Genomic DNA, 23,536 nt, shown 5'->3' on the forward strand with positions numbered 1-23,536 from the left:
GGCAGGCAGCGAGCGAGAGGGCGGGAGGCAGGCAGCGAGCGAGAGGGCGGGAGGCAGGCAGCGAGCGAGAGGGCGGGAGGCAGGCAGCGAGCGAGAGGGCGGGAGGCAGGCAGCGAGCGAGAGGGCGGGAGGCAGGCAGCGAGCGAGAGGGCGGGAGGCAGGCAGCGAGCGAGAGGGCGGGAGGCAGGCAGCGAGCGAGAGGGCGGGAGGCAGGCAGCGAGCGAGAGGGCGGGAGGCAGGCAGCGAGCGAGAGGGCGGGAGGCAGGCAGCGAGCGAGAGGGCGGGAGGCAGGCAGCGAGCGAGAGGGCGGGAGGCAGGCAGCGAGCGAGAGGGCGGGAGGCAGGCAGCGAGCGAGAGGGCGGGAGGCAGGCAGCGAGCGAGAGGGCGGGAGGCAGGCAGCGAGCGAGAGGGCGGGAGGCAGGCAGCGAGCGAGAGGGCGGGAGGCAGGCAGCGAGCGAGAGGGCGGGAGGCAGGCAGCGAGCGAGAGGGCGGGAGGCAGGCAGCGAGCGAGAGGGCGGGAGGCAGGCAGCGAGCGAGAGGGCGGGAGGCAGGCAGCGAGCGAGAGGGCGGGAGGCAGGCAGCGAGCGAGAGGGCGGGAGGCAGGCAGCGAGCGAGAGGGCGGGAGGCAGGCAGCGAGCGAGAGGGCGGGAGGCAGGCAGCGAGCGAGAGGGCGGGAGGCAGGCAGCGAGCGAGAGGGCGGGAGGCAGGCAGCGAGCGAGAGGGCGGGAGGCAGGCAGCGAGCGAGAGGGCGGGAGGCAGGCAGCGAGCGAGAGGGCGGGAGGCAGGCAGCGAGCGAGAGGGCGGGAGGCAGGCAGCGAGCGAGAGGGCGGGAGGCAGGCAGCGAGCGAGAGGGCGGGAGGCAGGCAGCGAGCGAGAGGGCGGGAGGCAGGCAGCGAGCGAGAGGGCGGGAGGCAGGCAGCGAGCGAGAGGGCGGGAGGCAGGCAGCGAGCGAGAGGGCGGGAGGCAGGCAGCGAGCGAGAGGGCGGGAGGCAGGCAGCGAGCGAGAGGGCGGGAGGCAGGCAGCGAGCGAGAGGGCGGGAGGCAGGCAGCGAGCGAGAGGGCGGGAGGCAGGCAGCGAGCGAGAGGGCGGGAGGCAGGCAGCGAGCGAGAGGGCGGGAGGCAGGCAGCGAGCGAGAGGGCGGGAGGCAGGCAGCGAGCGAGAGGGCGGGAGGCAGGCAGCGAGCGAGAGGGCGGGAGGCAGGCAGCGAGCGAGAGGGCGGGAGGCAGGCAGCGAGCGAGAGGGCGGGAGGCAGGCAGCGAGCGAGAGGGCGGGAGGCAGGCAGCGAGCGAGAGGGCGGGAGGCAGGCAGCGAGCGAGAGGGCGGGAGGCAGGCAGCGAGCGAGAGGGCGGGAGGCAGGCAGCGAGCGAGAGGGCGGGAGGCAGGCAGCGAGCGAGAGGGCGGGAGGCAGGCAGCGAGCGAGAGGGCGGGAGGCAGGCAGCGAGCGAGAGGGCGGGAGGCAGGCAGCGAGCGAGAGGGCGGGAGGCAGGCAGCGAGCGAGAGGGCGGGAGGCAGGCAGCGAGCGAGAGGGCGGGAGGCAGGCAGCGAGCGAGAGGGCGGGAGGCAGGCAGCGAGCGAGAGGGCGGGAGGCAGGCAGCGAGCGAGAGGGCGGGAGGCAGGCAGCGAGCGAGAGGGCGGGAGGCAGGCAGCGAGCGAGAGGGCGGGAGGCAGGCAGCGAGCGAGAGGGCGGGAGGCAGGCAGCGAGCGAGAGGGCGGGAGGCAGGCAGCGAGCGAGAGGGCGGGAGGCAGGCAGCGAGCGAGAGGGCGGGAGGCAGGCAGCGAGCGAGAGGGCGGGAGGCAGGCAGCGAGCGAGAGGGCGGGAGGCAGGCAGCGAGCGAGAGGGCGGGAGGCAGGCAGCGAGCGAGAGGGCGGGAGGCAGGCAGCGAGCGAGAGGGCGGGAGGCAGGCAGCGAGCGAGAGGGCGGGAGGCAGGCAGCGAGCGAGAGGGCGGGAGGCAGGCAGCGAGCGAGAGGGCGGGAGGCAGGCAGCGAGCGAGAGGGCGGGAGGCAGGCAGCGAGCGAGAGGGCGGGAGGCAGGCAGCGAGCGAGAGGGCGGGAGGCAGGCAGCGAGCGAGAGGGCGGGAGGCAGGCAGCGAGCGAGAGGGCGGGAGGCAGGCAGCGAGCGAGAGGGCGGGAGGCAGGCAGCGAGCGAGAGGGCGGGAGGCAGGCAGCGAGCGAGAGGGCGGGAGGCAGGCAGCGAGCGAGAGGGCGGGAGGCAGGCAGCGAGCGAGAGGGCGGGAGGCAGGCAGCGAGCGAGAGGGCGGGAGGCAGGCAGCGAGCGAGAGGGCGGGAGGCAGGCAGCGAGCGAGAGGGCGGGAGGCAGGCAGCGAGCGAGAGGGCGGGAGGCAGGCAGCGAGCGAGAGGGCGGGAGGCAGGCAGCGAGCGAGAGGGCGGGAGGCAGGCAGCGAGCGAGAGGGCGGGAGGCAGGCAGCGAGCGAGAGGGCGGGAGGCAGGCAGCGAGCGAGAGGGCGGGAGGCAGGCAGCGAGCGAGAGGGCGGGAGGCAGGCAGCGAGCGAGAGGGCGGGAGGCAGGCAGCGAGCGAGAGGGCGGGAGGCAGGCAGCGAGCGAGAGGGCGGGAGGCAGGCAGCGAGCGAGAGGGCGGGAGGCAGGCAGCGAGCGAGAGGGCGGGAGGCAGGCAGCGAGCGAGAGGGCGGGAGGCAGGCAGCGAGCGAGAGGGCGGGAGGCAGGCAGCGAGCGAGAGGGCGGGAGGCAGGCAGCGAGCGAGAGGGCGGGAGGCAGGCAGCGAGCGAGAGGGCGGGAGGCAGGCAGCGAGCGAGAGGGCGGGAGGCAGGCAGCGAGCGAGAGGGCGGGAGGCAGGCAGCGAGCGAGAGGGCGGGAGGCAGGCAGCGAGCGAGAGGGCGGGAGGCAGGCAGCGAGCGAGAGGGCGGGAGGCAGGCAGCGAGCGAGAGGGCGGGAGGCAGGCAGCGAGCGAGAGGGCGGGAGGCAGGCAGCGAGCGAGAGGGCGGGAGGCAGGCAGCGAGCGAGAGGGCGGGAGGCAGGCAGCGAGCGAGAGGGCGGGAGGCAGGCAGCGAGCGAGAGGGCGGGAGGCAGGCAGCGAGCGAGAGGGCGGGAGGCAGGCAGCGAGCGAGAGGGCGGGAGGCAGGCAGCGAGCGAGAGGGCGGGAGGCAGGCAGCGAGCGAGAGGGCGGGAGGCAGGCAGCGAGCGAGAGGGCGGGAGGCAGGCAGCGAGCGAGAGGGCGGGAGGCAGGCAGCGAGCGAGAGGGCGGGAGGCAGGCAGCGAGCGAGAGGGCGGGAGGCAGGCAGCGAGCGAGAGGGCGGGAGGCAGGCAGCGAGCGAGAGGGCGGGAGGCAGGCAGCGAGCGAGAGGGCGGGAGGCAGGCAGCGAGCGAGAGGGCGGGAGGCAGGCAGCGAGCGAGAGGGCGGGAGGCAGGCAGCGAGCGAGAGGGCGGGAGGCAGGCAGCGAGCGAGAGGGCGGGAGGGAGGCAGGCAGCGAGCGAGAGGGCGGGAGGGAGGCAGGCAGCGAGCGAGAGGGCGGGAGGGAGGCAGGCAGCGAGCGAGAGGGCGGGAGGGAGGCAGGCAGGCAGCGAGCGAGAGGGCGGGAGGGAGGCAGGCAGCGAGCGAGAGGGCGGGCGGGAGGGAGGCAGGCAGCGAGCGAGCGGGCGGGAGCCAGGCAGCGAGCGAGAGGGCGGGAGCCAGGCAGCGAGCGAGAGGGCGGCAGGCAGCGAGCGAGAGGGCGGGAGGCAGGCAGCGAGCGAGAGGGCGGGAGGCAGGCAGCGAGCGAGAGGGCGGGAGGCAGGCAGCGAGCGAGAGGGCGGGAGGCAGGCAGCGAGCGAGAGGGCGGGAGGCAGGCAGCGAGCGAGAGGGCGGGAGGCAGGCAGCGAGCGAGAGGGCGGGAGGCAGGCAGCGAGCGAGAGGGCGGGAGGCAGGCAGCGAGCGAGAGGGCGGGAGGCAGGCAGCGAGCGAGAGGGCGGGAGGCAGGCAGCGAGCGAGAAGGCGGGAGGCAGGCAGCGAGCGAGAAGGCGGGAGGCAGGCAGCGAGCGAGAGGGCGGGAGGCAGGCAGAGAGAGAGAGAGAGAGAGAGAGAGGGCGGGCGGCAGGCAGCGAGCGAGAGAGAGAGGGCGGGCGGCAGGCAGCGAGCGAGAGAGAGAGGGCGGGCGGCAGGCAGCGAGCGAGAGAGAGAGGGCGGGCGGCAGGCAGCGAGCGAGAGAGAGAGGGCGGGAGGCAGGCAGCGAGCGAGAGAAAGGGCGGGAGGCAGGCAGCAAGAGAGAGAGGGCGGGAGGCAGGCAGCAAGAGAGAGAGGGCGGGAGGCAGGCAGCAAGAGAGAGAGGGCGGGAGGCAGGCAGCAAGAGAGAGAGGGCGGGAGGCAGGCAGCAAGAGAGAGAGGGCGGGAGGCAGGCAGCAAGAGAGAGAGGGCGGGAGGCAGGCAGCAAGAGAGAGAGGGCGGGAGGCAGGCAGCAAGAGAGAGAGGGCGGGAGGCAGGCAGCAAGAGAGAGAGGGCGGGAGGCAGGCAGCAAGAGAGAGGGCGGGAGGGAGGCAGCAAGAGAGAGAGGGCGGGAGAGAGGCAGAGCAAGAGGGAGGGAGGGAGGCAGAGCAAGAGGGAGGGAGGCAGAGCAAGAGGGAGGCAGAGCAAGAGGGAGGGAGGGAGGCAGAGCAAGAGGGAGGGAGGGAGGCAGAGCAAGAGGGAGGGAGGGAGGCAGAGCAAGAGGGAGGGAGGGAGGCAGAGCAAGAGGGAGGGAGGGAGGCAGAGCAAGAGGGAGGGAGGGAGGGAGGGAGGCAGAGCAAGAGGGAGGGAGGGAGGCAGAGCAGGAGGGAGGGAGGCAGAGCAAGAGGGAGGGAGGGAGGCAGAGCAAGAGGGAGGGAGGGAGGCAGAGCAAGAGGGAGGGAGGGAGGCAGAGCAAGAGGGAGGGAGGCAGAGAAAGAGGGAGGGAGGCAGAGAAAGAGGGAGGGAGGGAGGGAGGCAGAGAAGGAGGGAGGGAGGGAGGGAGGCAGAGAAAGAGGGAGGGAGGGAGGGAGGCAGAGAAAGAGGGAAGGAGGCAGAGCGAGAGGGAGGGAAGGAGGCAGAGCGAGAGGGAGGGAAGGAGGCAGAGCGAGAGGGAGGGAAGGAGGCAGAGAGGGAGGGAAGGAGGCAGAGCGAGAGGGAAGGAGGCAGAGCGAGAGGGAGGGAAGGAGGCAGAGCGAGAGGGAGGGAAGGAGGCAGAGCGAGAGGGAGGGAAGGAGGCAGAGCGAGAGAGGGAGGGAAGGAGGCAGAGCGAGAGAGGGAGGGAAGGAGGCAGAGCGAGAGAGGGAGGGAGGCAGAGCGAGAGAGGGAGGGAGAGAGGAGCATTTTGTTTCCGGAGGAGAGAATTTCAAAATAAGGGCTAACCAAGGCAATGATTCATCTATTTTACAATGCCTACATCACCAAGATGAGTCAGCATGATCATTATATGGGTGACCCACAGAATCTACCACCATCAAGAAGAAATCAATGCATTACCGATTAAACTTATTCATGGCTGCTAGAATTCTTATCAGCAGGGCAAGTAAAACGTTTAGTAAAGAGGAAAGTAAAATCATCTTAACGGCAGAGATCTGCCCAAGCCAAGAGAATTTCTTTGCATCTCTGCAAAGTCCTCCTTGCCAGCCTTCCTTTCTGTATTTCTGGCATTCACCCTGAAAAGGGTGTCCTATGAAGCAGCACTCTTCCCCAGGTAGTCTAGATGATTTTAAACCCATGTCAAAGGATAGGAGCCACTAATCCTTTCAATGACAGAGGATCCCCTTACAGTCAGACACACAGAAATGCCACTTTAGGATATGCCTGAACAGAGTGGTGGAACACCAAGCTACTTATTCAGGCCAGTCAACCTATTGCGGGAGGCTTTCAAGGAGAATGGACTCCAGGAACCAGTGAAGCCAGAATTGTAACCAGTCTGATCAGGTGGCCGATAAAGAGGTGGCAGATGAAGCTGTATGTTAAGCCAGTTGTGGAGGGTGAATGGCTGGAAGCATCGAATGTTTTTTGGCACTGCGCATACAAGGCAAATTCATAGGTAGAAGTGAAAGTCATTTTTTCATTTCCTTAGATAAGTATATCAAGCAGAACCAAAATGGCGCTGGGCAAGCATACGTACTGCAAATGGTGGCCCTTACACAGGAGCTGTATTGAGATAGCAGGTAAGAATGAATAATGAAGTCTGGCGTAAAGGTAGTTTGGTTACTTTTGTTACAGAATGCAGAGTAGTACAGAGTCTAGGATCTCTGAACCAAACAAAAAAAATAAAAACAAAAAGGTCTTCAACTCGCCAAAAGATACCTGGCAGACAAACCTATATTTAAGAAGGGAATTATGAATGCCAAGGTAATGGGAGGACAATATTTAAACAGAATCTATAAAAAAAATTATTATGTGCCGAGTCACAAATACATAGTGAATACATGAATTTACCGGTTATTTCGGTTAGTAGATGCCAGTCAAAAATTAATTTTCAAAAATTGATTAGTAGAATGTGCTAAATACATTTCTTATTGATTAGCAAACAAACGTATTTGATTAGCAATTTTGTACTCTTAGTTTAAATGTCACCAGAGGTTATTTGTACCCAAGACCTTAAATTAGCAACAATAAAGCATTTCTATGTACCTCTGAAGTAATAGATTAGTGTGATGAGTGTCTGTAAAACGTAAAGGTAAGCGGCATGAATTGAATAAAACAGGCTCTGAAATAATTTTTCAGTACAAGGCTCTTTGTGGCTGGGTGCAGCCAGAGTTACACAGGGCAGTGCCCCGTATATTGTATGCTTGATCCATCATTTGCTACGTGAGAAGTTTCAAAAAAGGCAAAAAGTTCACAATGTTAAAGGAAAGTCATAGTCGGAGACGTAGTAAGGTTTTGGAGCAGGAGGTTCAATGTTAACTTCAGGTGGACAAGATGGCCCTTGCCTGTCATTGATATTAACTGTTTTCAAAATAGCGATAATTAATACTTTCAGGGGAGGGCAGGGCTGCTAACAGGCCTCAAGCCCGAGTCAGGTAAGCACAAGCACAGCATTCGAGCCCTGCGCATCCATGAAAGCGATATTTATTGCGATTAGCACTCAGAGCAGTAGTTCTGTAGCTGTACATATTGGATGGAACTATTGAGCACTACTTTGCGTAAACTTCTAATGAGTTTGTGTATTCTTTGTGTAAGATGAAAGAAAGTAAGAAATTCAGCAGTGTGGATGGCGTGGAAAACTAGGTGGAATATTGCAGTTTTGCGGCCATCTCACTTTCAGTCAAGCTGGTATAAAGCAACAAGGTGATACGATAGGATGAGAAGGAGCTTGAGATCAGCTCGTGGGTTGAGCACCAGTGCACAGATTATGCAATCAGCAGGTCACACTAGGTTTGCCATCAAAAGCATTTGGCTGTGCGATCAACTACATTGTCAAAAGTGTTCACTTATCAATATGATGCACTTCCAACAAAATGAAATCTAGTTAACGCTATGCGATTTAGATACAACTTTACAGAAAAACATGCCGACAATAGAGTAGCAATACTGTAACTATGCATCATTTAACACTTACATTTTTAGGAAGGGAAATGCAGGACTGTCTTATTTAAAAGAATTATGTTCACACATATTGGTTTTACAAGATATATTTAGTTTAATGATCCAGATTACTTCTAGTTTGCAATGTTTTGAAAAGAGAATGTTTCTTGCCTAGCACTTCCACACAGGCCTTTAATAGTGAAGAGGATTTCTGCTGCACTATCTGCCATTAGCTTCTCTGAACATGCAGTGAACAGATATAATAAGAGGGTGGAGGGAGCCCTGCGGGCAAGAGAGGAATGCCGGGTGAGCTTAGCTTTCATTGAACAAGGTAATTTTTAATAACTAGCTGTGCTACACAAGTGTCAATTTAATTAGCAAATACAGAATTGCATAGCAATTTGCTATGCGACACGGCTTATTTTATGCCTTGAAATAAAAAATGGGTGCTCCGACAACACAACCTAAAAGGAACAGAGCCAAAGTATGAGGGAGCAAACAGGTATGTTAGTTTCAATTAATTGATTAAATTGTGTTACAATTCACATGCAAAACCAACTATTGAACTAATTTAGTGCTGTTTACTCGTTTGAATAATAGTCCGATACAAGAATAGGATATCGCAACAACTCATCACTAGTACTACACTATGACTAGGTGAGCACTATACATAGAGTATGCATGATTGCTACCAGGCACTTATCAGAATATTAAATATTGTTTCAGATAAAATTTGCCAGAAAGGATATATTGAATTGTAAACAATAAGCAATATGAAGATAATTAAAGCCTGCAGGGTTTTTTTGTATCAAAATGAGGACTGTTGAATATATACAATGAGGACTGCTGAATGAGATAATTATTGTATTCATTTACGGTGTAGAAAACTAGGAGTATAGGTATGGATTATTATTGGATAAGATGTTAATGTTTGAAATTGTATATATCTTTGATTAATCGATGAATGGAGCGCACCTCAATCTGATTTCTTATAGGGTTTTGTGAATTGTTTTACAAGGAATATGCTTTTGTGGAATTATCAATTTTGATTTGTCTGAAGCACGTTCCTAACATCACAAAAAGTTTTATGCCCTGACAAAGAGCAATTTGCTCGAAACACATGTAGGCTAATAGTTGAATGCAATAATAAAAGTCTACCAAATAACAAAGAAAGACTATGTAATTGACCTGCATATTTTACTGAAACTTCAGAGCAATTTATAACAGTACACATTACAGCATATTCGCAAATCTATCTCAAGATATCCTCCATCGAAGATATCCAAACTCGCAACCTGCCTCTGATGTCTAGTGTTTATCTGAAGCACAACTCCCTCCAAGACTGAATTTCTACTTCTGACCAACACCACGAACACCCAGACGGGGCTTTCGGCTATGAACCTGAGGGCTTCACACGCCAGATGGCCACCTGCGCAGAGTCCCTTGGGTTCAACATGAACGGACACCTCTTCTAGTACAAACAGCACATAGAAATAAGCACATAGAAAAAGCCCATCAGTCCAGAAAACTATCTTCAGATCTGTTTCCAAGCCTTGGTCCTATCCCACCGAGATGGTGGCAGTGTCCTCCTGGCCTTACAGAAACTACCCTAGCACCAGAGATATGTTCTCCGCAAATTAAACCACATCACCCGACACCTAAACGGTACTGGTTCCTGCTGCAAGCACACACCTTCAAATCCTGCTGCATCATCTACAAGTCTGTTGCCCTGAACACCCCAAGGTACCTCACTCAGTAACCATCTGCAGAGGCCTACTATCCACCAGAAGTAAGAACACATACAGACGAACTCCGCTGGTGCAGGTAGGAAAGAACCAGAAGACAGGCCATCGCCGTCTGTACCTGAAGACTCTGGAACCTCCTTCCAGTCCTCAGCAGACTCACACCCATGCATCTACATTTCAGGGGGACTCTCAATACCCTCCTCTTGAAGGAATGGCTCTTCCCAAACAAAGTCCATACCCTCCACTCCCTACCCTACTTGGGACTGGCTGATCTGCTCCCCACTGATTTCACACCTGGCTGCTTGTTGATCCCTTGCTTCCAAATTGCCCACCCTGCCCCCCCCCCTGAATCTCTGCTTCCCTCACAGTATCCTTATCCCTAAGATTGTAAAACACTCTGTTGCCGCCGAGAGCTAGGCCCGTGCTCTTTAAGGACCCCGGAAAGCAAGATAGAGCGTGTCTGTTGCGGATAAGTCATTCACAATATATGTGACCTACACCTATACATGTGGATCTTCGTAAATTCTACTGTGGAAGGCTTTCAAAGAGGATGGAATCCAGAAACGAGGAATCAGTGAAGTTAGAGTTACTACCAGTCTGAACAATGATGTCTGGGACTGCATCTCCAAGGCGGGGTACACTTGCAAAAAGGTTATACAGTGGAGTTTTGCCTTTCCAAACCTTAACAGGTCTGATGGGCCAAGTCATGCTTCTGTGGAAGAGCTCTTCCATTCAAGTGAAAATAATGTAGTGTTCCCTCTAAAAGTGCATCACCAGAGGACACAGCTGCAGGTAAAATCGGAGCCCAGAGTATGTGCGAGTCAGATAACTGAATGTCACAGGACATACACAAGTGTTTCAAGGCACCAAAAGACAAATGGGGTTTTGGGGGGGGGGGGGGGGGAGGTTTGGGGGTGCAGTAACAATAAGGAAAAACGGTCCTACTAGGCCTTGTGACATTCGGATCATGCAAGTGCAGTTAGGATAGGTCAGGGTGGAAGGGCTGTGGTGAGGGGGACGGAGAAGTGCAGAAAGGCCCAGGGGCTGGGTAAGTGCAGAGGGTGGTGCCCAAGAGGGCAAGTGCCAGAGGGAGCCAGGGGTCAGACAGTGCGGGGAAGGGGAGGACCACATTCAGGCTAGTTAGGGAGGGGTGCCCATGGGCAAGTGCCGTTAAGGGGTGCTGGGGTAGTGGGGTAGACATGATGAGGTGGGATTGGCCCCAGTAAGGCACTTATGGGTCCAGGCACCAGTCACAACGGGAGGGGGATAGATTAGCAAGGGAAGGGGTAAAGGGAAGGAGGGGGTGAAAAGAAAAGACTCTTCAAAGTCCTGCTTCGCGGTGGAGGTGCCACCTTGTCGACGACGGCGATCTCCTCTGGACTTGCTGCAGCCCCTGTAGGCTTCCTGAGCCAAAGAACGGGATGGTTGATAGTATGCTGAGCCGCCTCTGTAACCTTTGGAGTACCCCAGGGACTTTCCTAGAGAGATCCAAAAGGACGGACGTCGCTGCTGGAGCGTTCCCAATGCCCGGGCCGTCTCTGTATCCGCCTTGATGGCCTGAAGAGACTCGTCCACAGTCTTGCCGAATAAGTTGTCCCCTAAGGGCATGTCCAACACCCTCGACTGTACGTCCTGGCGGAAGCTAGTGGCCCTCAACCAACCTCGGCGACTAAGGCAAACGCTGTTGCCCATCTGGCGGAATCAAGTGTCGGCGATGTCCGTGGCCACCGTGATGGCATGGACCGATGCCTCCTCGCCTTCTTGTAGGATCTCCAGCGCTTCCGCTCTCTTGTCGTCGGGAAGGAAATCCAGGAGGAAATCCAGGAGGGGAGCGATTTTTAACCACTGCTCCCTGTCATAACGGGCCATGATGGCCAAAGCATTGGCCGCCTTGATAGTTGTTGCAGCACATGAGATGACCCGTCGCCCCATGGCGTCCAGCTTCTTTCCCTCGCTGTCTGGGGATAATAGGACGGCGAAGATCCGGATGACTTCTTTTTCGCCGCAGCCGAGACCAGAGTCCGGGGACAGTTGGATCCGAGACATTTGGGTGCAGAGTCCGGTACTCTGCATTTCTTCTCGTACTGGTCCCTCTTCGCCAGGGCCGAGGTCGAGTTTTTCAGAAGGGACAGCCCCTCGTCCCAAATGTCATCCAAGAGAGGGATAGAAAGCACAGTCTTTCTCTTGGCCTCCCGGCACTGGTCCAGGAAGCCTTCCTTCTCCTTGGGGTTCAGTTGAAACATTTCCGAGGCCGTAGCGATCATGGCATGGGACGACGCAATCTCGTCGGGCGGCGAGGCCCTAGGCACTGGCGACGGGAGGTCCCTCCAGTCGTCTGTACCAGTGCCCGTTGTCGCATCCATTTCCGTATCTTCCCTCTGAGGAGGAGATGGCGGTGAAGGATGGCAAGGAGGTGGAGGGTGTACTCTACTCTTGACAGGGGGCCACAGGATCTCCCGCCGGGGACAGGGGCATACTTGTCCGGATCTGTGAGCACAAGGTGTGCAGTGCCTGTAGGATGTCCGCTGACATCCGCTGGCGGAGGTTGCTGTGGTGGCTGCAATGGGATCGGTGGCAGTGGCGTGATGTCCTCTGGCTCCTCATCGCCCCGCTGCTCCTCGTCTGTTTCCACGCTGCTCTACACATCCGCTTCGCCGGGATCCTTACCATAGGACCTAGCCTCGACAAACTTCTTTTCCAGTACGGCCTTCAGACCAGAAAGCTCCTCCTCCTTGGAGAGGTCCAAGCCCTGCAGGACTACTGCTCACCCCCCCCCGCTCGACGAGTGGGGGCGGCCTAGGGGAGATGATCAGCATAGTCTTCACTGGTGACTTCTCAATGGCTAGAAAAGACAATTCCCTCCGAGCAGGCAGGTAAACTCTCACCTTAGGGGCCGCCTCCTGCTAGTCGGCATCCGCGGCCTTCGCCACCACTCCTTCCAGGGAAGACTTCGTCTGGTGAACCTGGGCCTTCACGACCTTGGGCACGCTTGAGGCCTTCACCATGGGGGGAGGCTCAGTGCCCCCGCTCCCTCATGGCTTTCTCTGTCGGAGTCGACTGGGACTTCTCCAGAAGTTTACCCAGATGGTCCGACCTCTTCGCTGATCCGGAGAGTTGGCTCGTGGTGGAGGGTGCTGGAGAAGCCATTCATGACCTGGCCGCCGAGGAGCCCGTCCCATCGGCGCTCCAGGTGCCCACGGCCTTGCAGTGCTTTGCCTTATGTTGGGCCCCCGTCACCGGAGCGCCCTCAAAGATCTCAGAAGACTGCTCAGATTTTCTTTTGCTGGGTGAGGCTTGCTGCCCAGGAATCTTTGTCTGGAGCCACTCGGGAGAGCCGCTTGCGACAGTCCTTCATGGTGCGAGGCACCATATCCTTGCAGAACGCACATGTCTCCTCCACGTGCGTTTGGTCGGAATGTAGGCAGTAAAGGCACAGGGAGTGCCCATCGTCCAGGAAAATGTTCTGTAGTCCACACCCAGGGCAGATCCTGAACAGAGGCGTCGAGTCTCCTTTATCTTCAGCCATGTCCACGCGGCGTAGGCCTCAAAGAATCTTCCGGAATCCTCCAAGAAGGGACCTAGGCGATAAATCGCCCTTGAGGGGCATAGAAAGTTCCGAAAAACAGGTCCCTGTTAGTCGGATGATGGATCGGTGGAGCTTGAGGCTCGATTGACCGAAAAATAGAGAATAAACTGCGAAAAAGCGCAAAACGCAGTAAAAAAGCCCGAGAGCTAATCACGAGGACTCCCACCACTGTAACGTGCAGTAAAAATCTGAAGATGGCTGCCAGAAGAGGGGCTTAGGTAGAGGGCAGTCATTGGCTGGGGGCAGTATGACCCAGAGACCAGTGATTGGTTGTTAGGAGAAAGACAGTTCAGAAGTGAAACAAACCGATTTTTTCTTTACCGAGGATTCCCAGCCTGACGACAGGGACTATTCATGAGCATGTGAATCCATGCCAGACCCCATGCTGGAGAAGATAAAGTGTCTAACATATGTGATTTTGAACATTAAGGAGACACCTATTGCTTTGTTTTACTATGCGACATACCTTTGACTGGTGTATGTAGTATTTTCCATGTTAAATATAATAAACATTTTGTAAGAAACATGAAAAACATTTTGAAATTAGTAAAACCATAATCATGCAAACATAACAAACCTCTATGCTTAAGTAATCTCTTGCTTTATACATTTGCTTTACCACAGAATAGCCCCATTTGTTTCCATTATGTCGAAGAGTCAGTGTCTTACCATTGATCCTTAAGGATATCCAAGCAAATCGCTCCAGTAACTGAGCTAATATTAGGATGCCATATTTTTGTTATAAACCGCACCTAAAATGGAAAGTAAGTCAATGGTCAACATTAAAGGTATTAGAATTTCCTTAACTTTGTTAAAGCTAGCATATACCGGTTAATTACATAGACAGGCTCAAGCAACCTCCAGAAAGAGAACAGTTACTCCCCATCGGCAAACATGTCCTTTCCTCTACACTTATGTTCCATTCAACTGGGATAGGACTAGCGCGCTTATTTGGAATACCAAAAATGTATTCTCTTCACCCTAAAATCATCCGTCATTCCAAAACTGCAAAGTTTTAGAGGGGTGGGTGGGTAAATGGAGGCAGAGTGACAGACTAAGCACCATAGTCAAAATTGTGAGGAACGCTCTTATTCATGCATCCCCATCACTCCAAACCTACAGGTGAAAAAAATAAATAAAAAAAAGAAAAGAAAAAAAACTACTATAAAACAAAAAAGGTATTTGGGCCACCAAGTAGCTTTACCTAAAACATTCTCCAGGCCTGCGTTGTTAAGGTTGTTTTTGCACAACCCTCTGTTAAAGGCTGTAGAAGTACTAACCTTCAGTCAGGCCAAAGCACCCAGCCCAAAAGGGAAGAAAAACGGATAGTAAGGCAGAGGAATCGGGCTTAACTCTAGGAAAGGTAAGTAGGCTGACAAAGGTACAATTTAGTCCACCCACTTATCCACAGAAAATGTGCCACACTGGTACATTAAAAAGGTACACATTTATGACACACACTTGTCAATTAATAACTTCAGTAGACAAAACTGTACAAATTACCTAGTGTATTCCAAAAACAATTGTTGAAGACAAACCACGTCTACATTATTTTGTAGGTCCACATTAAATATAAAGTTAAGGAGTCAGAAGAAAAAAAAAACAGACATAGGACTTAATATCTGGAAAATACAACTGTACCCATCACAGTAAATGAAGGGCTCAGGTAGGAAAACATTAATAGAACACAATAAGAGGTCACTTAAAGACAGAAGGCATTTAGACAGAGACCAAAGGTATTACACTTCAGGGGAAAATAGATACAAATGTCAGCAGTTACAGTGCAAGTAGGCATTTACTTGAACATCTTCAAAAACACATTAAACTAATAAATAAAAAGAAATCAGTGGCACATGCTACAAGTCTTTGGCCTAAATCTTCTTGGACCCAAACTGGATGCAGGAAATTATCCAGGGGCAGTTACTTTACAGAGTATCAGGTAGGCAAAATGTTCCTCTTAAAACTCGAAGGGACAAAGTCAACTGGCAATGAGCATGTATGGGGAAAAGGCTGCTTGCATGGGGGGGAAAGGCTGCTTGCATGGGGGGGGAAAGGCCGCTTGCATGGGGGGGAAAGGCTGCTTGCATGTAACTTGTTCTTCGAATGGATTGTGTCCTCCCACGTATTCCTCATTTTAGATAGGCTCCCAAACCAGTAAAAATTTGGAGGAGGGATTACCATTAATTTCAATCATGGACTGAACGAAGGACGGCTTTTGCAAATAAGCCTCCTTGATAAGATGCAGAGTCCAAGCAGTAATGATTCACAAAAGTGTGCATTGACGACCAGGTGGCCACAGCAAATATCCTGCACTGAACACCCCACTGAGAAGCCGTGGAAGTTTCCATGCCCCTGGTTGAATGAGCCCTTAGCCCATCTGGAGGCTCCTTCCTAGGCAATTTGTAGCACTCCGAGATTGCTAGAATTATCCATCTGGATAGAGTTTGCTTAGGCACTCAAAACAGATTGTGGCTTTTCAGAGCCAGATCATCAACCATGGTCACCTTCAGAAAAGGCTCAAGTGCCTAACTGGCAGCTAATCGATGCCACCTTAAAGTGGTAATCGCCCACCGTACATCTCAATTACTTCTCATGCTGGGAATGCAAATAAGCGTTGTGGTAATCTATTGCCACAAGCCAAATTTGATTTTGGATGTCAGTCACCATCTATTGAAATGTCTTCACTTCGTCACCACACATTTTTGTCAAACTGAAATCCAGAAAAGGTCCGTTATACTTTTTTTATTCTGCACCAGAAAGAAACTCGAATATGGTCCTTGACATTTACTCTGGGTGAATCTCTAGGAGGAGGAACATTCCTGAACTTTCACTCTACAATAAAGGACACCATCCAAAAGCCAATGGTAGCCTTAGCTGCCACTGTACCATGGGTAGTATCCCAGAAAGTGACAAAAAGATGTTCCAAGACCGGAAAGGTTTCCTTCGCTCCAAGTAGAGACCTTGGGGCTTGCCAATCATCCTTGCGGAGGTCACAGCTTCTGGAAAACCAGTCTTCAATTACAGTAATAATAAGCCAATGCCTCAAACAACCTTTTTTCAGAGAGAAGAGCAGTATGTATAAATCCCAAGATGAATAGGGAATTATAGTAGTAGGATGGATTCAAGTAGATCATTAAACTAACAACTGGGATGGAAGAGCATCCTGACTAATAAGGTTAAGCACCAACTGCCAACAATAAGTGACAGAAAGAGGGAGGGGAGCAGTTGAAACTCTTATTCAGCTCTCAATAATAGAAATGTGTCCAATTAAAAGTATTGGGATCGAGTAGCTTTCCTTGACTTGAAGCCCTTCACCATATCTTGGTAAAGGTCCCACTTGTGCGGGGTCTGCAACAACCTGCTCAATAAATCCGCCTTATTGTTGGCCTCCCAAGCAAAGTGAATAGTCACAAGAAAGATATCTATGGACAGACAACTACGCAACATTTCTGATGCCAACCTGCAGATCGATGCGGTTAGTTGACATACAAATGTAGGTTTTTTGTCTGTATTCTCCGAGACTCCTGAGCAATAGTTGGAAGTCCAAGAGCTAGAAACCTAACATTGATTTAGACATTTATGCTCAAAGAAATCTTCTCCAGGTGTCCATACATCATATGTCTGCAGGTGAACCATCATAGGTGAAATTAATTCCTGCGGCTAACTTGTCAGCCCAACCTCCAAGGCCACAAGAGGCTCCTCTGGAAACATCAATCAGGAAAAAAGCATCTCATCCCAGCAACAGGGGCAAAATCAGACCAACCATTGATGGACTATGTGATCAGATTGCAAGGACACAGAGTTAAGGGTGAAGACCAGCTTTTGACCAACCTTTTTGCCTATGAGCGTTTCCTTTTGCCTTTCCTCTCTTCTGAACCTGTGAGTGCCCCTAGCTTGCCAATTACTGTGCCATCTCTCCACTATGAGGTACTCCCCTATTTTGCATTCACTCGAGCTGCTCTTCCGACTCCCCTCTCCCTATGCTTTCTCCAATCACGCCACAACATCCTCCATTCCTATCCCCATCATAAAACTCAGATCCCGAACCCTCCGACTTTTCCATTTCTCTTGCACCTCTTACTTCAAACAAAGCCGATGAACTAACCATACCTCCCGTAACACCCAGCAATCTCTCTACACTTACTTACCACATTAAACATTGCCCTCTGGAATGCTCGGTCTGTATGCAACAAAACGTTGCTTAGACGATGCAAGCTCTCCTCCCCCAAGCGACCTTACTATCAGTGAAACCTGAATTTCTCCATTCGACACCTCACAAATCTCCAATGACACATCCTCTCCTATGGCTTGAATTCACCATCTCTACTACTGCTCTGCCTCGCACTGTTCACAAACTCCATTTATTGCTCTCCTCGTCCCACTGCACAATTCTTTGATGAACTTGGGCAATGTGGATTCTTTCCACTAAACATCACTTTATTCTCTTCAGTGAATGTAACCTCCCCTCTCCAACCACTTCTCAGAAATCTGAACTTAAGTCTGTTTTTAGTGACCATGCTCTCCACTCCATCCTTAACCTACCATCCCACACTGGGGATAACTAACTAGTTCGCTTATTCATCGCTGTTAGGGAGAATTCTCTGTTGAGGCTAATTTCCCAAACCTAGCGAGTCCCCCAGCAGCTTTGCTGGATTTTTGGGGTTTATTTTTTTCTCCTGCTAAGAGTGAGACTCTTTTTCTCCCACTCAGACAGGATTTGAGATAGTCTTTGACTTTGTAACGTGTTTTATGGGCTATGGGGTCTTTTACTCCATAGGGTTTCATGTATTTTTGTAAGTGTGTTACACAGCACCCTTAGTGCAGTAACACAGGGGTGTCATAGTGACCTCCAAACAGACTCCATACCCTGGGACTGACTACTGTCTCCCAGGGCATGTAAAGTCACCATTGACTTTACTAGTCTTAAATTGGGAACAGAACCAGTACAAACTATCATATTGTGGAAGTACTGGTAGGGGTAATTAGATTGCCCCTTGGTCTGTTTTTCGAGGGGGCACTGTGCAGTCCCCCCCCTCGTCGACTTTCTGGCTGGTGGCAGTGGTTACCATGCAAAATATTCCACCGGAATATTTCCTAGGGAATTTTCCCATTCATTTTAAATGCACCACTTTTTGGTGCAATGTTAAAGATACTGCCGGGTTATTTATTTAATATTTATTCCCCGGTTGGGTCTGTTTGCCAGGACTCGGTTTTAAAATGGCGTTTGTGTTCGCCTCTGTAACTCCAACCCAAGTCGAGCCCTTTGTTCCACTTTTTGGCGGGCTTCTCCACAGAAGCCTCCAAAAGAGGTGCCACTCTGTCTGGGTCTACAGGATGTGTGTGGGGGGGGGGGGGGGGGGGGGGTTTAGGCACCCTGGACTGAGTTGCCTCGGCAACTCAAGTCGCACTCTTGTGTGATTGGCCCAGTGGTGAACCGCCCGGCTCACCACTTACCATGTTTGAATGACAGCTAGGACTGATGAATGGGGTTTTGCTGCATAAAAGCAGGGCTTTGGGGACTGGAACTTCAGAAGTCGCCACAGGACCAAAGAATCCGAAGAGGGAGAAGCTGAGCCGACATGCAACGACGACACCACCGGTGGAGCCCTGCTGAACCGTCTCACCACTTCCCAACGACAGAGAAGATCTTCATCCCGGAGAGTCTTCTTCCTCTGAACTGGTGGGGATAACCAGTTCGCCCCCTTTTCGCCTTCCTGGATCGTCTCGTGGTCGAATCGCCCGTGCCAAGCACCCCGGCTGTCGGATAGCTACGCTTCACCACTACCGTGAATAAAAGGGTAGTACCTTTTAACCGGGAAACTCTGCGGCTGGTTTCTTCCCTGGCAGTGCAACGACCTCCAGCTTTCCTCCACGTCGAGATCTCCTCTTCCCCTGGACGAAGCACCGACTTGCAACCGCTGCCAGGAACAACCGCCCCCGCTGGAGCTTTCTCACCATTTCAGGTACTGAGTCCCGCCTGGTCTCCCTTGCAACAGACCGTTCAAGGTGTCCCGTAAATCCTTGACTTTCTATCCTGGGGTGACTTGGGACCTACTAACTAACTTTTCCTGACTTGATCCAACCCTTTTTGAACTCTTTGCAAAGACTCTTTAAATGTACTATTCAACTGTGTGATCTTGGACACATTCCGCTTGCTCTCACCAAGAGTGGGTCTGGCCTATGACTTTCCTGCTCCTCAGTAAACTCCGCCTTTTCTGACTTGCTCTGGTTCTCCTAAAGTGTTGGTATTGTGTATGTTACTAATTCTGCCTTTTTCCCTCCCTTTTTAATTAACTTATTGGAGTGCCATCTTAGGTTAAGCGCTCACCTCTGTCTGAAAATAAGTGGTGTTCTAACTAAGACTTGTTCAATAAGTTATCATGGATGTATATATAAATAGTGACTGTGTTTGAACTTGCTTACCATATTAGTGTATTTTACAAAGTGTGTTTTTAAATAAATAATTATATACTTTTATACCCAAGCTCTGGTCAGTGTTTGCTTGTGCTACTGTATTTTGGTACCTATCTTGTATACTCTATATACTGTCTAACTCTTCTTGGGAGAAGTCTGGCTGCTCAGCCACAGCTACCAGGTAAATCTGGGTGGTACAGACTGCTACCAATTGGGTTTACTGCCAACACCTGTAGTCCTAAGCCTTTTGCAGTGGTCCCTAAGGGAACTGCACAGGTTTCTGCCTAACAATCGCCACCTCTTTCTCAGCCACTAATACAACTGTCACACCCTTACGATCAGATTACTCCATTCTTTACACCCTCGGACCTCTGCTCACCACTTGCCTCACCTTGTGCCATTCCTATGGGACCTAAAGTTCTCGATCTCCTTCACTCCTGATGCCTCTTCCACCAACACTGCCTTCTCAAGCTTCCAAGCCCTACTATACGACTAATTCTCCCCTCACATTCCACTGCTAACTTTCACCCCCCCAAGTTTCTGCATCCTCAACCATGGGTCACCCCATTCCTACCTCCCTAGCGGACACCTATAACCAAACTATGCTCACAGCTATAGACTCCAAAGCACCCATTAAACTTAGGAAGGCCAAACCACGAGCACATCTTAACTCATGGTTCACCCCTCAGTTAAGAATCCTCCGCAAAGCTAAACGCTGTGCGGAAAATCACTGGAAAAGCCACCCTTCTGATGAGCATAAAGATGGTTTCCTTCTTGCCTCCCTCACCTACAAAGATGCCATCATCATGCTAAAAAAGACTCACTTAATAATCGCATTCTGCAAGCTGATTCAAATACGAAGGAACTCTTCAGAATCCTAAAAGAGCTCAAAACCCCAGTTTTCCCTCCAGACACCTGCACAAAATATAGTAAATGGTGTGCTAACATTCAAGCAGCCTTACTAAATAAAATCTCCACGCTTCAATCTAAAATTAAAGAGAAGCAGGACAGTCTGAAGCTTGACAACCGTCACTCTCCCCTGCCAGGGCTAACATCAAACCATTCACCTTCTCACTGCTCACCGTTACTGAGGTAGAAAATATCATCCTGAGAATTAAACCATCCAACTGCCAAGGTGACCCCTGCCCAGCTCCCATCATTAAGGACTCTGCCCATGATCTCGCTCCATTCATTACGACCTTCCTCAACTCCTCCTTCAAAACAGGTATTGTCCCGGACAACCTTAAGGACGCGTGGGTGATCCCATTGCTCAAAAAAACGTCCTTAGACCCAAGTATACCTACGAACGTCCGAACTATCACAACAGTTCCGTTTCTGCTTAAGATTCTGGACCGTGCAGCCTACCTACAGATCCAGAACTACTTGGAATCTAATAATCTGCTAGGTCTACGACAATCCGGATTTCGGCCCAGACACGGGACTGAAACTGCTCTAATAGATTTGAAAACCCAAATTGAAGTATTGAAGGACAAGGGCAAACTAGCAATGCTACTACTCCTCGACCTCTCTGCCGCATTTGATCTGGTCAACCACCAGATCCTATGCAGGCACCTCCACTCTGCTGCTAACTTCTCATCCACTGCTGCGGCCTGGATTAAATCCTTTTTGAGCAATAGATCCATGAGGGTCTTTGCACCATCTGCAGCCGCGGACCCCTCCCCTATTCACTGCGGCGTACCTCAGGTTTCTTGCGCGTCACCTACTCTTTACAACATTTTCACAAAACCACTCTTGGATGTGCTTGACTATCTGGGTGTCTCCTATACCAACTATGCGGACGACACCCAGATACTTATTCCCATCTCAGGTGATTATCTAGCTGACACCAAGGCCCTCAATGATGTATACTTGGTCATCCAAGCCTGGATGGCCCAACACCAGCTCTGCCTAAATGACGATAAGACGGAGCTCCTTATCCAGGGTACCTCACAACGCCTGAGCAAACTTGAGCCGTCTTATCAGTCATTCACCATAGACGGTAATATCATACGTGTCTCGAAAGACACTAAAATGCTAGGCTTTTACCTTGACACCACCCTATCTTTATCTAGACAAATGAATGCAGTCAGGTCTGCCTCTGCATACACGTGCAAACTTATTGCAGCCTGCAACCGTTTCTTACCACCCCTAACGGCGTCACACTTGCTAGAACACTCATTATGGCAAAAATGGATTATTGTAGTGCTCTTTACTTAGGTACCAGCCAAGAGAACTTGAACAAACTCCAAACAACCCAGAACAACGCCATTTGAGCGGCCTTAAACATTCCCCCCAACCACCACATCTCAGAATCCAGAACCAACCTAAAATGGTTACCCGTCAAACAGAGAATTTCATTAAAAACACTTGCCCTCACGCACAAATGCCTGGCCAACAAGGCCCCCATCTACCTCTGCAGTCGGCTATCTCGTCACTCAACCGCCCAACCTCTAAGAACGGCCCAGACTCACTATCTATCCACAGGTTTAAACTTCAAAAAGCGGGGGGCACTCGCTTCCCTGTCCTAGCCTCAAAAGTATGGAACACCCTCCCCGCTACAATTAGAGTGGAAGATTCTTTCAGCATATTCAAGACCAAAACCAAATCTTGGCTTTTTGACCAGCACTAACACTTGACTTGCGTCTCTGTCCTACAGACTCTGGCCCGCTGCCTCTGATACTATTTCTGGCCCGCAACCTCCGTTTACTATTTTCTGTACACCCTAGGGCAGTTCCTCTGTTAATCCTAGTGGCACTGTAATCACTGTAATATATGTAATTAGAAAGACTGTTTAATAATTTGTTAATGTAATTCTTGCCTGTATATATGCATCATTGTAACTTTTTACAAATTGCGCCATGATGCCTCCGGGCCTGTTGGTTTACGCGTTATAAATAAACAAATACACTGGGTGCTGCGTAAATGGAGGTGTACGCATTCGCATCAAGATCTGAAAATCTACCACTGTGCCCTGAACACTCAAGTCCTCTGATGGGAGTAAAAACAGAATTCTACCCGACCCTCTGTGTGACGGACACCAACCATCCTTGCTGCTAGAGGGCACCCTAAACTTGCTCCTCACAAACCTATGACTATGAACTCCACTCACAGCTAATGGCCCAGCTGAATTATTTGCTGCACAAATTTAAAGACCGCCACCCAAACTTCCTCGCACTGCTTCGTCCCACATTCCAAACGCTGCCTACTCTACCATCATCCTCTTCATCTATTGCACACTCGGGACTTCTTCAGAATTAGTGTGACCAATCTCTACTCATGGCGAACACGTTCTGTGCCCCATCAAACCCTCTTACTCCTCAGCTTGTAGGTTTCTGCAACAGTCACTCAACCGAAACTGCTCTCATGAATGTCTCCAACTTCCATCACCTCTTCTAAGCACTCCAACCTATCCTCCATTTTAATTCCCCTTGACCGGTCCCCTCTGCCTTCGACAGCATTGATCACTCTGATCTCAATACTCTTTTCTTGGGATTCACTTCTTAGCGTCATCTATGACCCCCTTGCACACCTCTGAAATACATGAAGCTAACCAGCGGGAGGTGGATGCTTTTGAGGCTGGTTTCCCTTTTGGGTCACCAAACTTAACAGAGTTGTGAAGAGATACGGAGTTCGCTCGTTCTATCGAGTTCGAACTTCAGAGCCCGTCTGACGTCTAGGTTGTGCAGGACCGTCTCAGCATCAGAGACCGGGTTCGGGAAGAAGACTGGTAAAGAGATTGACTGATTCATATGAAATTCAGAAACCACTTTAGGAAGGAAGGGCGAGAGCTTAGCACAACCTTATCCTTATGGAAAGTTAGGAACGGATGTTCCACAGAAAGAGCCTGAAGCTCACTTACTCCCCTTGCAGATATTACCACAATCAAAAAGGCCACCTTCCAGGACAGGTACTTGTGTTCGGTAGTGGCCATGGGTTCAAAAGGCTTATGATAAAGCGGTGAGGACCACATTCAGATCCCATTTGGGGTGAGGGGCCCGAACCGGTGGAAACAGAAGAAAAAGACCTGAAAAATGTCTTGACGACTGGATTAGCCAGCGAAAAGGAACAACTGTCTGTAGACAGGTAAGCCGCAATGGCAGACACATGTCCTGCATAATAAGACATGTATGCCAGAGGCTGTAAGGTCAGATAGAAAAGACAAAAAACTGTCAATAGAAGAATGCCAGGGAGCAAGCTCTTTGGCCAGACACCAATTACAAAAACGGAGCCACTTGTTCCTGTATTGAGCTCTTGTAGAGGGCTTTCGAGCTGCTTGAATTATACGCATGTTGTCCTCAGAGAGGTTGAACTGCGCTAATGA

The 23,536-nt window shown here is 52.3% G+C and overlaps 1 protein-coding gene across 2 annotated transcripts in view; it reads right to left on the minus strand.

Annotated features, from left to right (window-relative positions):
- Positions 1 to 23,536, minus strand: part of UBE2K (ubiquitin conjugating enzyme E2 K) — a 400,326-nt gene that overhangs the window by 221,998 nt on the left and 154,792 nt on the right. For both annotated transcript variants that reach the window (XM_069631775.1, XM_069631776.1), the window contains one exon: positions 13,471 to 13,553. In XM_069631775.1, the coding sequence (XP_069487876.1) occupies positions 13,471 to 13,553 (83 nt within the window). The remainder of the gene's footprint in view (positions 1 to 13,470; positions 13,554 to 23,536) is intronic.

Source organism: Ambystoma mexicanum, chromosome 6q (genome assembly GCF_040938575.1).
Source record: "Ambystoma mexicanum isolate Mex_15411 chromosome 6q, UKY_AmexF1_1, whole genome shotgun sequence".
Lineage (NCBI taxonomy): Eukaryota > Metazoa > Chordata > Amphibia > Caudata > Ambystomatidae > Ambystoma > Ambystoma mexicanum.